The sequence below is a fragment of the Neodiprion fabricii genome, chromosome 4, assembly GCF_021155785.1.
Source record: "Neodiprion fabricii isolate iyNeoFabr1 chromosome 4, iyNeoFabr1.1, whole genome shotgun sequence".
NCBI classification, from domain to species: domain Eukaryota; kingdom Metazoa; phylum Arthropoda; class Insecta; order Hymenoptera; family Diprionidae; genus Neodiprion; species Neodiprion fabricii.
This window is the reverse complement of record NC_060242.1, coordinates 24,361,245-24,375,367: the sequence shown is the minus strand read 5'-3', so window position 1 is coordinate 24,375,367 and position 14,123 is coordinate 24,361,245. Positions and strand designations below refer to the sequence as shown.

The window sequence follows — 14,123 nt, the reverse complement described above, 5'->3', positions numbered from 1 at the left end:
GTGACGTCACTTTCTGAACATCCGAACATTCAAACTTTCGTTTCGAATTTTAATACTATGTACGATGTATGATCTATGCTGTATGATATGATGTATAATGATTTTAGTTTTTACATTTCAGACACGAAATACGCACTTAATCTTTCCTGCCTGATTTTAGACTCAAGCGTCTAGGCCCTTCGATGGTCAGCCATTGACTAAAGATATATCCTTCCGTTAACGGGTCAGCTAATAACGCTGCCGTTCTGCAACAGTTGGATGATACAAATTTTTGGTCCCACCTTTCAAATGTGTGTTAAAATACACTCGAAGTTTTAAGAAGCTTCGTTCTATCTCTACCTATCAAAAAAAATATATAAAAATCACCGGTAATCACCTGTTTAGGTCTTCAAATCAGGACACTGCGTTAAATACTGTCTCATATACGGAGCATCCATTTCATTTCGATCAAAATTAGCGCATTCGTGATGTATTACAGTTACTTTGAATGTTTTTCCAATGAACACTTCTCGAAAAACAACTTTGCTTCTCTACCCAACGTAGAGTGTTCACTTGCGACTAGCTAAAATAGCATTTCGGTTCTATGCCTACGAAAATTCAAGATCGAGAGAGCAAATGAAAAGTTGTTGGAATAATTATGAATATTAATGTTATGGAATACATCTAGTGCGTGTCAAATAGAATTCCATTTCGAAATGAATAATTCTTCTGTTTTCGTATTATAGCCGATTATTGTAGATAATCTAGTTTGTCTCCTGGAAAATTATGTAATTTATAGTATGCATCGTGTATTAATCGTAAATGGATCATATATATTAATATCGTACTAGGACAGCATATACATGTGTACTGTTTGGTCTCTTCATCATTATTACATCTGATATAAATATGTATACATTCTTCTCTCGGGTACCTATGCTTTAATTAAATGACTGTTTTGCTCCGAATTTTGGAAGAAATTTATTCTCGTTATTAATTTCTTGTATCGCCGACAAGTCGATAAGTACAGACGGCCAAGTACTGGCTTGGGCTTACCATTGCGAAGACTGTGTTACTCGGAAAGTGAATGCAGCCAGCGTCATGCCGAAATCGGTAACTCTTATGTTCTGCAATAAGTTCTCAACTCTACCGTTGGAACATCTCAGAAGGCGCAAGCGCAAGACGATTTTTGGTTGTCACACCACAGCCCATAAGGGACAACTGTCTTTATATTCTTCAGTCAACGAATGTACTAAATTATTTTGGACTACGTAAATAGTTGAGGTTTTGTATACTGCGATTTCACTGACTACTGAGTCACCAGAAATATTGAATTGTTGAACTCAGCACACTTCACTCCCAAGGGTACTTCTTCACTCCGACTACAACTGCTAATTCATATCATGCTCTTTTGCTGCGCTAGCCCTATTCTGGTGGGTTGTTGAACTGTTACTTGCAGCTCACAACTGGACACTTTTTCAACTTGTCCCCAATACGTTCACTGACGTATATCCTCAGTCAATGTTTCGTGGCCATACGGCTCATTACGGATACCTCTGGCAGCAGTTGATTCAAACACCGAACTCAAAAGTTTGCTTCAACGGCTACAAGAGCGAAATATCAAAGGCAAACTAATTATGCGGGGATTCTCCGTTGTATAGTAAAAATATCTGAAACTACTTCTGAATGAAAATGGCCGAAACGCGGGCAAGCAAAAAGGATAAAAACCAACACATTCAAGTCTTCGTTCGTGTCAGGTACTTGTTCGAATAAAGTACAAATAATCCAAGCCTTAATTGAGTTTGTCGTCATCCAAAAAGCATGGCAATCACAAATCATTACAAACCCTCACTTTCCATTATTCATAAATTACGTGTATGTAATATATTTCGATCAACCCCGTTCACCAAAGTATTTAATGATTCATTCGATATTTCATTGTGATTTCATCTTCTGTCAAATACCACTGTCAAGCATTGATGCTTCTGTGTAAACAAGTTCACTAATCCTACATTGTTGCTGCTCAAAAAAACCCGACGAAAGGTCTAATCTGAGTGGTACTATAAATTCTACTCACAAAGCAAGTTTTCACATAATGCGGTAAATCGAAAGAACACTTCACTCTGAGCTATTTTAAATGTCAAAAATAGTATTTTTCGCAACAAGTGCGTGTATAACAGAGGTTGATCGTCGCGCACGTGGGTTGGCCAGGCCGGCCCAAGTGTCTCGCGATTATAGTATACAAGAGTGTACAATTCTACATAGCAGTTGCCAAGAGCATTTTCTGATGCATTGTGCGTGAAATTCATAAAAAATCTCAGTGGTGGGCTGAGAATAACAGAAATAATAATCAGACATACATTGTTGCAATGTATCAGAGGTGACCAGCGGTCGGAAGCAGGTCGAAGGATGCAGGGGTGAATCCTCACCATGGGAACCCCCCCCCCCCCCCTCCCATGCCTAAGAATATTCTTTTAAAAATAGAATCGATTCATGGAAATATAACTAAAATAATTATCTTGCATATATTCTATATTATAGCAACATCACTCATTCACATGATAAATAATCAATATTCACTTTTTTTTTTATTCATAGCTACCATTCAAATTCCAAAAATAAATGATCATTCATATTAGCAACCTTAATAACTTAAATGGTAAATGATGAATGTTTACCTTTTTTCACATCAGTAGTTGTCTTTTGAATTGCAAGAATAAATTACAATGTACATGAGCAATCCTCAACAATCCATACAATGAATAATCAATATTCACTTCTTTCTATTTATTATGTGAATCATTGATGTTGCTAATATAGAATAAACAGAAGACAATAAGTTTGAACATACTACCCTGAATTTTTTATTGCGTATGATAACGTTTTTAATAAAATTTGTAAGTTTTTCATTTTAGACACACATGTGCGTGCAATTGCATTTTACACCCGCAAAACAAGGCGTAAAAGCGAATTTTACAAACACTGCATTGAAAAATTTATTTCATGCTAATTGTGCTGTGTTTATTATTTGCAGACCAGCAAATGATGCAGAAAAGTTGGGTAAATCCTCAACAGTGATAGAAGTATCTTCTAGCAAAGACATTATCGTGTATGAGAAACCTCCGGACAAGCTTTCTAAGAAATTCACGTTTGATAAAGTTTTTGGACCTTTCTCCAAACAGGTAAGACTGTGTTCTTACATTTGTTGTACTTGTACTTGTTGTGATTGGGATTCGTTTTCTGAATAAGGAATTTATATTATTTAGTCTTACAAATAGTGAGGTCTATTAGGCAAAAAAAAAAAGGTTCACAAAGGTTTCTAGATGTATCCTTTAATAAGTAATTTGCAATTAATGGTCGCAATGGTTTGACCCGGAGAACCTTGTAGTTCCCTCTTTTATTGACTTCAGGGAGGTCAGTGCTTGGTATACAGATTCTTCGGCATGGTGAAAACGTGCAGCACGGTGCCCAGCTGAGTAGCACTCAAACATTTGGTTGTATTTCAAAACTGCAATTGGATTTACAACACATTACAATTCAATCGTATTTTCTATGAAAGCAGTTAACAAATATTTCTATAGCTTCTAGCTGATGTTTTATATCATACTACATATTTCCGACTTTTTTCGACATAATGAAAAATAATTTTGCATCAAGTTTAAATGAATTTGTAAACTTATTCTGGAATATATACAGTGTATCTAAAAATTGTTTTGTGATTTTGTGATAGCAAAAACTTCTTAAAGCATAATTTTTTTTTCAAAAGTCATTGAGATATTACAGAAATGATTAAAAATGTTAACAAGTTACTTTTTATCAGAATATTTAATCAACAGTTTGAATTTTTTGTTAGTCATTTTATCAATTAATTTTCAATCTCTTACGTTTCACAGGTCAGTATTTATCAAGCGGTGGTCAGCCCTTTAGTGGAAGAAGTTTTAGCAGGCTATAACTGTACAGTTTTTGCTTATGGACAAACTGGTACAGGTAAAACTTTTACCATGGAAGGTGTAAGCAATGACCCATCTTTGTACTGGAATAGTGTAAGCAGACAAAATTATTTTCTAATTTGAATTTTTTCAACTTTTATAATACATGAATCTTTTCGCACAGGACACAAATGCAGGAATCATACCTCGCTCGTTGAGTCATTTATTTGATGAACTGCACACATTGGATGTGCAGGAATATTCAGTACGCGTCAGTTTTCTTGAATTATATAATGAGGAGTTATTTGATCTTCTCGCTTCAAACGACGACATATCTAAAATAAGGTTCGATTCACACATCCTAGAAAGTAGAATCCATCATAAATATCTAATCGTAAAAGAACACGAACTTGCAAAATTTCATCAGAAAAGCTAATAGTGAAGTAGATCGGAATACTTCCAGAGAAACATTGTAGTCATATGTAAGATTTGAAAATACATTTATTTGCAAGGGGTTACTTCATCCCATCGTAAAAATACTTACTTTTTACACTGTGCTTTATTGAGTTCCATGTTACTACTATGATACTTATCGGTCTTTCTAAAATACCTTCACATATTGGTAGATTGTACGAGGATGCTTGTAAGAAAGGGGCCGTTATAATCCACGGATTGGAAGAAGTGACAGTTTACAATAAGTGCGAAGTGTATAAGATACTCGAAAAAGGTTCAGAAAAAAGGCAGAAAGCCGCTACTCTTATGAATGCACAATCCAGGTCAGTGAACCAAGTGTACTAAGAATCACACTGATTTCTTCTACTGTCGAAATGAATTCTTTTAAAACAATGGATTTTTTTATATCTACAAATATCGGTTTTATTGAATGTTTTTGATTCAAGTCACCATTGTCGTAAATAGATTTATGGAGACAGTACTATTAAAGTTGGATTCGTGCATTGCAGTCGGTCTCACACTGTATTTTCAATTACAATACACATAAAAGAAAATACAGTCGACGGAGAAGAATTATTGAAAACGGGAAAATTGAATTTGGTCGACTTGGCGGGAAGTGAAAATGTAGGAAGATCCGGCGCTGTGGACCGAAGAGCAAGAGAAGCAGGAAATATCAATCAGTCTCTACTAACCCTTGGTAGAGTAATTACTTCGCTTGTTGAGCGAGCACCACATATTCCTTATCGGTACGATTGGTACATTTTATTCCATTCAATTATAATTTTTAATATGCTTTTTTTTTTTTAATAATTATCCCATCACTCTTCATGTCAGAAACTATAACATAACTTTTTAACTAAATAGAGAGTCCAAATTGACAAGATTACTTCAAGAGTCTCTCGGAGGTCGTACCAAAACTTCAATAATCGCTACTGTGTCACCAGCTAGTATTAATTTGGAAGAAACACTTTCCACTTTGGACTATGCACATCGGGCAAGAAACATTACGAATAGACCAGAACTCAATCAAAAATTATCCAAGAAAGCATTTCTCAAAGAATACACTGAGGAAATCGAAAGACTGCGACGCGATCTTCTGGCTACCCGAAATCGCAATGGGGTTTATTTAGCATACGAAAATTTTAATAACATGCGAGTTAAAATAGATTATATGGAGAAAGATATCACTGATAAGATCAATCACATCAAGGCTCTGGAAGAACAGAAGAATAAAAAGGATGTAAGTAGCACTGTTTCTACGATATTTTACATATGAATAAGTGTTGAAATGTATCCACCAACTAATGTAAATACTGTGTTAATAGGAAATTTTTAACAACTTACAAACTGCTTATCAAGTCAGTACAAACGATTTATATAGAACACAAACAGAACTTACGAATATTGAAGGTATTTTGAAAGTAACTGAAAGCGAATTAACGAAGACTAAACAGAAACGTGATGAAACTGCATACTTAGTTGAAAAACATGCTGCAACTGAAAAACTTCTCTCATCCCAAGCGCATCAGTTACTAGAAGTTGCCGATATTGCTATCAATGACACTCATAAGCTCTGTGACGTAATTAGTCGCAAAACGTAAATGAGAAAACTTTTAATAATTCGATTGTTTTCACTTGTGATAGTCGATTCCCTAAATATGCTCATTATAGTAGGGAGATGAAAGAATACATGTATTTTCTTATTGCATTACAGTCAAGTGGAACAAGAAAATGAAAAACTCAAACAGCAATTTCAGCAAGACATCACGAAGGGAGTGGAAGAAATTGAGAAAGACTGCATCGAATATCTCCATAATTTACTGCAAGTTTGTATAAACACGAAAAACGATATAGGTGAGCTTATAATCTCACGTTATACTTTATACATAATACACTAAAAGAATTTGATTTATCGACTTGAGGCTGTTGCGTGTTAACTTTTTTCTTTATTCCTAAATACCTGTAGGCTTACAACTGAGAGTACAAAATACAGGCATCGACACTACAATTCAACATATCTGTAAAGATCTTGTTAACAGGCAATCTATGGCACAGTTATCTTTAATTGAACATACAGATTGTTCTGTGAGTATTTTGGTTACAATAGAAACTCAACTGTCACGTCCAAATTCAAGTTAAGACAATTTACATTTTAAATAAGAATCGTTTATTTTCTAAAACCTTAGATAAAAGGATCAAAACTTTTGACCATCGACAATGTGTACTCACAACTTATAGTCTTGTCATTTTGAATAGGTCATGTACTATACTAGTATTTAATAGTAAACTTCAAAAAAACTTGTTCTATTAGCAAGGTTAAATATCCTTGACTGGTTTCATATGGGTATGTAGAATTTTATTGTGTTCAGTTCAACACGTACCAAGCTTGGATAAATGAACACCTGCAAAACATTACCACTGTATCTGATCACGAAATTCAACTTCTCAATGAAATATCTCTGATGTTGGCATCAAAACTTGAGAATCTAATTGAAGCTACCATGCAAAAAAAGTTGCAAACCTTATCTGCATGCGTAACAGAAAAATTGGAAGAAATGTCTATATACATTGAAATTGCAAAGAAAGATATTTGCCATAATTTGACAATGAGTAGGCAACGGCTGTCACAGAACATCACAAACGTTAAGGCGCACATCCTAGCAGTACAAACCAAAGAAAGCGAGATACTTCAGAATAGCAAATCATTCAAAGGGGTTGGTTGACCATATACAAATATATTGCTTCGCGATTCTGCTTGTTTTGTGATTCTCATATAATATGTTCAATTATGATGTACCTATATATATATGATATACCATATTTTCAGGAATTTGAGAATTTATGTAATCAATTTACGGCCATGTGTAAATCGAACGAAGCAAATTACACAGAGGTTACTAACATTTTAATGAACATTGGCAAAATCAATGACAATATTAATACTGATGCAATTGAATCATGTCAAAACATTGTACAAAGTGAACAATGCTATGAGGATAGAGTCAAAGAAGAAATTCACGTTGTCAAGAATGAAGTACAATTTGGTGTTAATGAGGTAACACTTTTTTTCTAGATAATACAAAGTACTTTACGTCAAAATGAAAATATTACCCCTTGCATCATATGCTTAAAGGTTGTATCGATAGTAGATACTCATCGGTATAAATTAGTAGATGAACTACAAACCCAACTTCAAGACAGCAGTACAGTTTGGATTAAACATTGTGAAGTAGCTAAACAGCGTACAGCTAAATTACAAGAAGTAATTCAACAGGAGCGGCAAAAAATATTGTCAAGTGCTCAAGTAAGCCAACTCAATTTGAAAAATCATATATTTTTGGAATTATGGAAAAAAATTTCTTTTTTTATTTGTGAACATAACAAAATTGAATTAGAATATTCATACTGTTGTTAAATTTGAATTGTAATAAATGTATTTACCAGGTGTTAGAACAATTAGTTGCAAATGCTAGTGTAAATCATGATGAATTTTTGGAGTCCCAACGAAGTAAATCCAGGCAATTTAATCATGAATTGCAGCATAAACTTGAGGAACAGAGTTTAAGAGCCACTCGGTGGGCAACTGATGTCGCTGCTAAATTACGCATAACACTACATCAAGTTGATAAATTCATTACTGAAGACGTCCAGAGAGATATTCCCACAGGTACTGCAGGATTAGTGGAGCACTAGTTACGTTGTCAATAGCCTTTTTCACATAAATTTTTTTTAAATTGAGCTAGTTTTCACAGGTTGAAACGATGTTTTGAATTAGATCTCTTTAATCATTATTCTATATTCAAAAGTAGTTAACTTGTGCTTTAGTTAGCTACAATAAATAACATTGATGAATACTAATCGTAGGAAGTACACCAGTGAAAACGGAGTATCGCTATCCAAAAGAGCTCGCTGAAACCTCACCCCATCAGCGAATAATTCAACACTTTCGTGCCTCAATAAACGACACCGTCATCAGTAATGAGGTCAGTGCTGTTATGTCATATTAATTCAATTGTTTCACAAACCATTTTCCTGGTAAAATACACTTATATTTTATTCACATTGACATTGATTTTCAGTCACCGGCAATACAGTAAATTCATATTTTATCCACAAAAGTGATGTTGAATCTCATAAGATGGTGGAATTTTTGGAAATGTTCAACTCCTTTACAGACCTGCCACAACGAAAACAACAGAGAAGAGCATGTAAAATCTCGGATTGTTCAACCAAAGCGGATAATACTTACATTTAAGTCGTCTGATCTACTTGATCGAAGTGTTTTTGGGATGCATAACTAAATGAAGTCCAACCTTTCGATTGTTGTGTTTATTATTCAATTTTATTTGCTTAGGCTGGCCAGAAGCACACTATCAGGTAGAAATCTACTTCTGATAGCTTTGAATTTTATAAATCAGATATAATAAGACTTTGTTTTTAGCATATATAAAAGATTAGTCAATTAATTTTAGAAATATTGTGTGTAGGGTAAAAGTGTTTGAGGAAGGTGTGGCAAGTAACCGATTTATACATATTTGAAAAATTTCCTCTCATCCTAGTACAGTGTAATCTTCAAACTATTTTCATTCCTTCCCCCTGATTACCACATCTCGGTATAAATATGAGAAAGTAAACTTAGATCATAAAAATAATATATTATCAAGCTCTGTAAATTTTGAACGCAATATATGGAAAGAAAAATTTTATAAACATATTGTCAAAATACCTTCAATATCCCCATTTCAATTAAACTACGCTAATCTGATATAAGAGAAAAAGTTTCATGTTAATATGTCAAAAATTAGTACCATAAATATCATATATATATTGATTTTATGAAGGCAGTTGTTCATTATTATACCTTCATAAATAATTTTTCTAATTGTAAATCTGATATAATGTAAATTGCAACCTTCTTTTATGCATGTAGAAAGATATTGTTGTTAAAATAAATCACATTAAAAATATATACTTACATGCGCAATGTCTCTGAATTAATCATTCGGTCGGCTCGTTAAATGTTAATGGTAAATTTTTTAAATAACTGGCGGGATCGTTTTCCAAGCCAATCAGTACGCGTTTTGGCTACACATGGGCCACACTGTTCGTAGAGCCACTGCACGGACCAGCCCCCTGACACTCACCACTGCTCGTATACTAAAGAATTGTACGCGTCTTGTCCCCGTTTTTTAGTGATTTTACGTGGCGCTAGTAGACTTCTGACACGCTCGCTGCCCTCGCTGACTGCGCGCAAACTCGTCAAGGGGCTGGCACGGACTAGTCCGTGAGAGACTGTAAACTTACGTATGAAGTGCGCCTCTTGCGGAAGTGATCGGCAACCTTCTCCATACCGGATATTCCAACCATAGGTTTTGGCTGGCGAGTAGTTCCTGCTTCTTTTAGCCCGCTAGCAAGATGGGTGAGTGTCTCGTTTTCTGAATGAAAACCGAAATCGACGCACATCTGTGATTTTACACACATAAATCCGCAAATTTTGACGATATCTTGTTCCCAAGACCTTCTTTTAAGTAACTCAGTAGCTATTTTTGTATAATATTCCTTATAAACTTCGAAAACACGTACTGTTTTTTGACACTGCTTCCAGTGTTGTGATATTTAGACATGTGATTTTTTCCTAGTTATTTACACGCATTACTCATAGCTGCTGCAACTTCCGAACTCAGTCGCTGAAACGCGTCACATCTAATTGTAATTCAACTTATTGATTGTTTTATCGAATTTTTGTACAGGTAGAATTGCGCTGGCATAACCTCACTTTCTCGTGTCTATGCATAGACACTTCGTATTCATATTGTCAATTGATCAATAACATGTACAATTTTTTCCAAAGGTATATCCCGGGATCACTGGCATAAGCGACGTGCTACCGGAGGCAAAAGGAAGCCTCTGCGTAAGAAGAGGAAGTTCGAGTTGGGTCGCCCTGCTGCTAACACCAAACTTGGCCCTCAGCGTATACACACTGTGAGTTCTTATCGTGTTAGTTATTCTCACAAGAGTATACACAACAACTAACTCTGTCCAGTAGCACCCGGTCGAAAACGTCCACGAACAGTTTTCAACATGTTGAGTTAATTTAACAAATCAAAAGAATTCTTGAAAACTTTCGAATCTCTCTAGAATGTGTATCCATAATTATTTGAGCACAACAGTCATTATATTATATACCATATATTGGCATCTGAGTGAAAACTGTCGAAAAACGTGTTTTGGCCCAAATTTCAACAGTTGATAATTATGGTTTACTAATCTATAAACTCTAATGTTTGAGAAGAACTGGGCTTTGATCGGTTCTACTGAAAGAAATATAATTTTTGGATCGCTTGGAAATGCACAATTTTGAGGAGAGGAAAATTAAGGATTTTTATGAAAAATCAATCCACGATAATTTTTACTATCTTATTACGATAGTTCTTTTAGTAACAAAAGCTGCGCCCTGTCGCTTTTCGGTTTTCCAGGAATTCTTAAGTGAAATTTCACTTGGAACAAAATCAACCCAGTGTGACCACGCAGGGTTAAAGTAATACATACAGCTGGTTTGAAATATAGGTTGAAGGAAACTGCACATTATTTACGTTTAAAATTATATTGCTGAAAAGAAAATATAAAAAAAGAACAGTGATTTTCAAATGATTAACATCAATGAAATCGAAGCAATACTATGAATCTGTATACAATATAATACTAATATACATAAATATAGACATATCTTGGATGATAAGTCTTTCAGTCATTCCAAATATCTTCATAATCACACTGAAGTATCAGTAATATATATATTTATTTATTTGCAATGGAAACAAATTCCTTTTGAAATTATTCATGAGCCTGAATTTCCCAATTCCCACATAGTATTCAATATGATGTGAAAACTTGTTTGTGTCTGATTGCCATGAGGACACCAATTAATTCCACAGCGTTCTGACGTTTTCAAAACTAACATAGTCAGTGATAGTACATTCTTCTTCCTCAAGTTGATAACCTTTTTTTTTTTTGCTAAGGTTCGTACTCGTGGAGGCAACAAGAAATTTAGAGCTCTTCGTTTGGACACGGGTAATTTCTCGTGGGGATCGGAGTGTGCGACTCGTAAAACCCGTATTATCGACGTTGTGTACAATGCTTCCAACAACGAACTTGTCCGTACGAAAACTCTTGTAAAGAATGCCATCGTCACTATTGATGCAACACCATTCCGTCAATGGTATGAATCACACTACGTGCTACCTCTGGGACGTAAACGAGGAGCTAAGCTGGTACGTAATACATCATACACAGCCTTCAATCATGGTATCAAATATTTACTAGCATTTTCATGACACCTTATCGAATTCACAACCCCTAAATTATTTGAGGTGAGTTATTTGGGAAGAAATTCAGAACGGAATAAGTAAAGCAATGGAAAAAAAAAATCTACTACGTGAATATTGGTGAATATAAATTGTAGGCAGTTGTTGAGAAATTGAGTAGATTTGATTCTTAATCATTCAGTCTGTTTCCTTAATTTTGGTATTGATGATGACACAGAAAAATTGTATTACAGACCGAAGCCGAAGAAGAAATCTTGAACAAGAAGAGGTCAAAAAAGACAGAAGCTAAGTACAAGGCAAGACAACGCTTCGCCAAAGTAGAACCTGCGCTTGAAGAGCAATTTGCCACTGGTAGAGTACTTGGTAAGCCAATTTGAAAATTTGTTTGTTTTTGAATAGGTATGTAATAAGTAGGTAGTTGATCCATGCAATATTTACTTTCGACTTTGCAGTTTGCTCTTCTCTTATTCAATAATTAACGTGATGATTACCCTTACCTACTCTGAGTATTATGATGACTCATTTTCCACAGCGTTCTGACGACAATTTTAAAGCATTTTCCGTTGATACAAAAATTTCCAACACTCATTAATTAAATAAACCCGTTTACAGCTTGTGTCGCTAGCAGACCAGGACAGTGTGGCAGAGCGGACGGATATATTTTGGAAGGAAAAGAACTTGAGTTCTACATGAGGAAGATTAAGAGTAAGAAGGCTAAATAATGAGCTTGTAACCATCTTCAAGTGAATAAAATATATAAAATGAAGATTGATCAATTTATTTAAAGTAATTGTAATTGTCGAATGTTATACCCTGTGTCAACATTTACCTGCTTCCTTTTCTATTAGTGAATTTGCTTTTGATATTGAGGTAAGAATTACGTGACATAGCATTTCAAAATATTTCCTACTTCATCAAATGAAAGGGTACAATAATTCCAAGTTGTAAATTGTACAAGTGTACTTTGGTTTAGCTGTTGATCAGGAATAGCTGGTTCTTTTACTGTTGTTTATCAGGTTTACATGCTAAGTATTAACGCTCACAAGTAAAATAATTGAACAAATTTTAATCCTTGACCGATATATCATACGCATACATCATTTCTACTTCTAAAAACGTAAGCGCTCCTAACGATTTGGCTCCGAATTACCCGATATCAGCAGTGGAATTCTCAATCTGTTAACGATATTTCGAATATTTAAAGAAAATTTTCACTTTAGTGAAAATATTAAATGTTTTCCGAAATGCTTCGGTTACTGCTAGAATTCTAAATATAATTTCGACAATTTACATGAATTGGTATAAAATCCGTATGAAACTCTACATCTTTGCAGAATAATAAATTCCGATACCCCGCAATTTGGGCGTCACTGGTGATTTCGTCTGTGTGCCGTCAATGTGTTAGTAACAGCAAGATTTTGCAGCCTCGTACAAATAAATTTAGCATTAATTAAACATGCACGCTTTAGTTTTTTAGACACCAGAGCGCTGTACAAAATGATTAAACGCACATTTACAGAGCAACGCAAAAATAATCCATGATCTAATGGAGACATGGTCTTTCGATAAAATATTCGGGATCGAGAGCCAATAAACGCTGCATGGCCGGTCAAACAGACACCATACTCAAAACTCCATTGTAATTTTCAAAATCGAACATTAACCGCTCAATTTGCGGTGTAAATATATTTATTCTATTTATTGCTAGACTTGACTGCATACAGTCATCTTTTCTTGTTCAACTATATTTCGAAGATAAAATCTGAGGATATAAATCAGATCTTGATATCTTCTGCAATAATGGAAAAATTTTCGAGTAATAGAACAGAACAAATATTTTAATTAATTAATCATAATTAGCTGATAAATATGCAATTGCTTTGAAACTAAACGCAGAATTTGATTAATATCATGTGCTAGGCTAGTGTTTAGCGGTCTTGTCGTTAACTTCAAACCAAAATGTTTGGACACTCATTCATTGATACATAATAATCAGATCCCGGACATCCGAAACGGTCAAGTGAAAACTAACATTTACCTTTGAAATTATGAATCCTGTGTATGTATATGTTAGACTTGGCCTTCCCGTTTTATTATTTGTTCCCAAGTATGTTATTTGATCAAGTGAAAATGATAATTTCAATGTCAAGATGTTGCCGACATCTAAGACACCATAGATTTTCCAATTTCGGATGGAATCTGCGAGTTTAGGCACTTTTATCTCATGTCCCGTCTTTAATTTTAATATTAAAGCAATATATTGAATTCAAGTTATAGTATACATGCAATAAAGCGTTGACGAAACTGGTAAAAATAATTCTTCACAACATTTTATTTAGTTTGAAAACAGGATCTTAATAATATCATCATCGGCATTCACACATGAGATACTGAAAATGATTCTTGCATCATATTATATTATATTCACAATGCAAAT

General features: G+C 34.4%; 2 protein-coding genes across 2 annotated transcripts; both read left to right on the top strand.

The window, feature by feature from the left end:
* The first annotated feature begins 1,568 nt into the window (after positions 1-1,568).
* On the top strand, positions 1,569-8,820 carry LOC124181394 (kinesin-like protein Klp61F). Its single transcript, XM_046567930.1, has 16 exons — positions 1,569-1,736; positions 3,014-3,161; positions 3,873-4,022; positions 4,093-4,253; positions 4,535-4,684; positions 4,871-5,107; positions 5,226-5,601; positions 5,687-5,958; positions 6,076-6,215; positions 6,328-6,446; positions 6,731-7,075; positions 7,189-7,416; positions 7,495-7,665; positions 7,806-8,028; positions 8,226-8,344; positions 8,537-8,820. Exons 1-16 carry the CDS (start codon positions 1,672-1,674, stop codon positions 8,660-8,662), a joined length of 3,030 nt encoding a protein of 1,009 aa, XP_046423886.1. The 5' UTR covers positions 1,569-1,671; the 3' UTR covers positions 8,663-8,820.
* Positions 8,821-9,665: 845 nt separating this feature from the next.
* Positions 9,666-12,452, top strand: LOC124181393 (40S ribosomal protein S8). Its single transcript, XM_046567929.1, has 5 exons — positions 9,666-9,780; positions 10,213-10,343; positions 11,381-11,632; positions 11,920-12,049; positions 12,299-12,452. The coding sequence occupies exons 1-5, from the start codon at positions 9,777-9,779 to the stop codon at positions 12,406-12,408; spliced, it is 627 nt and encodes a 208-aa protein (XP_046423885.1). The 5' UTR covers positions 9,666-9,776; the 3' UTR covers positions 12,409-12,452.
* Positions 12,453-14,123: the final 1,671 nt, after the last annotated feature.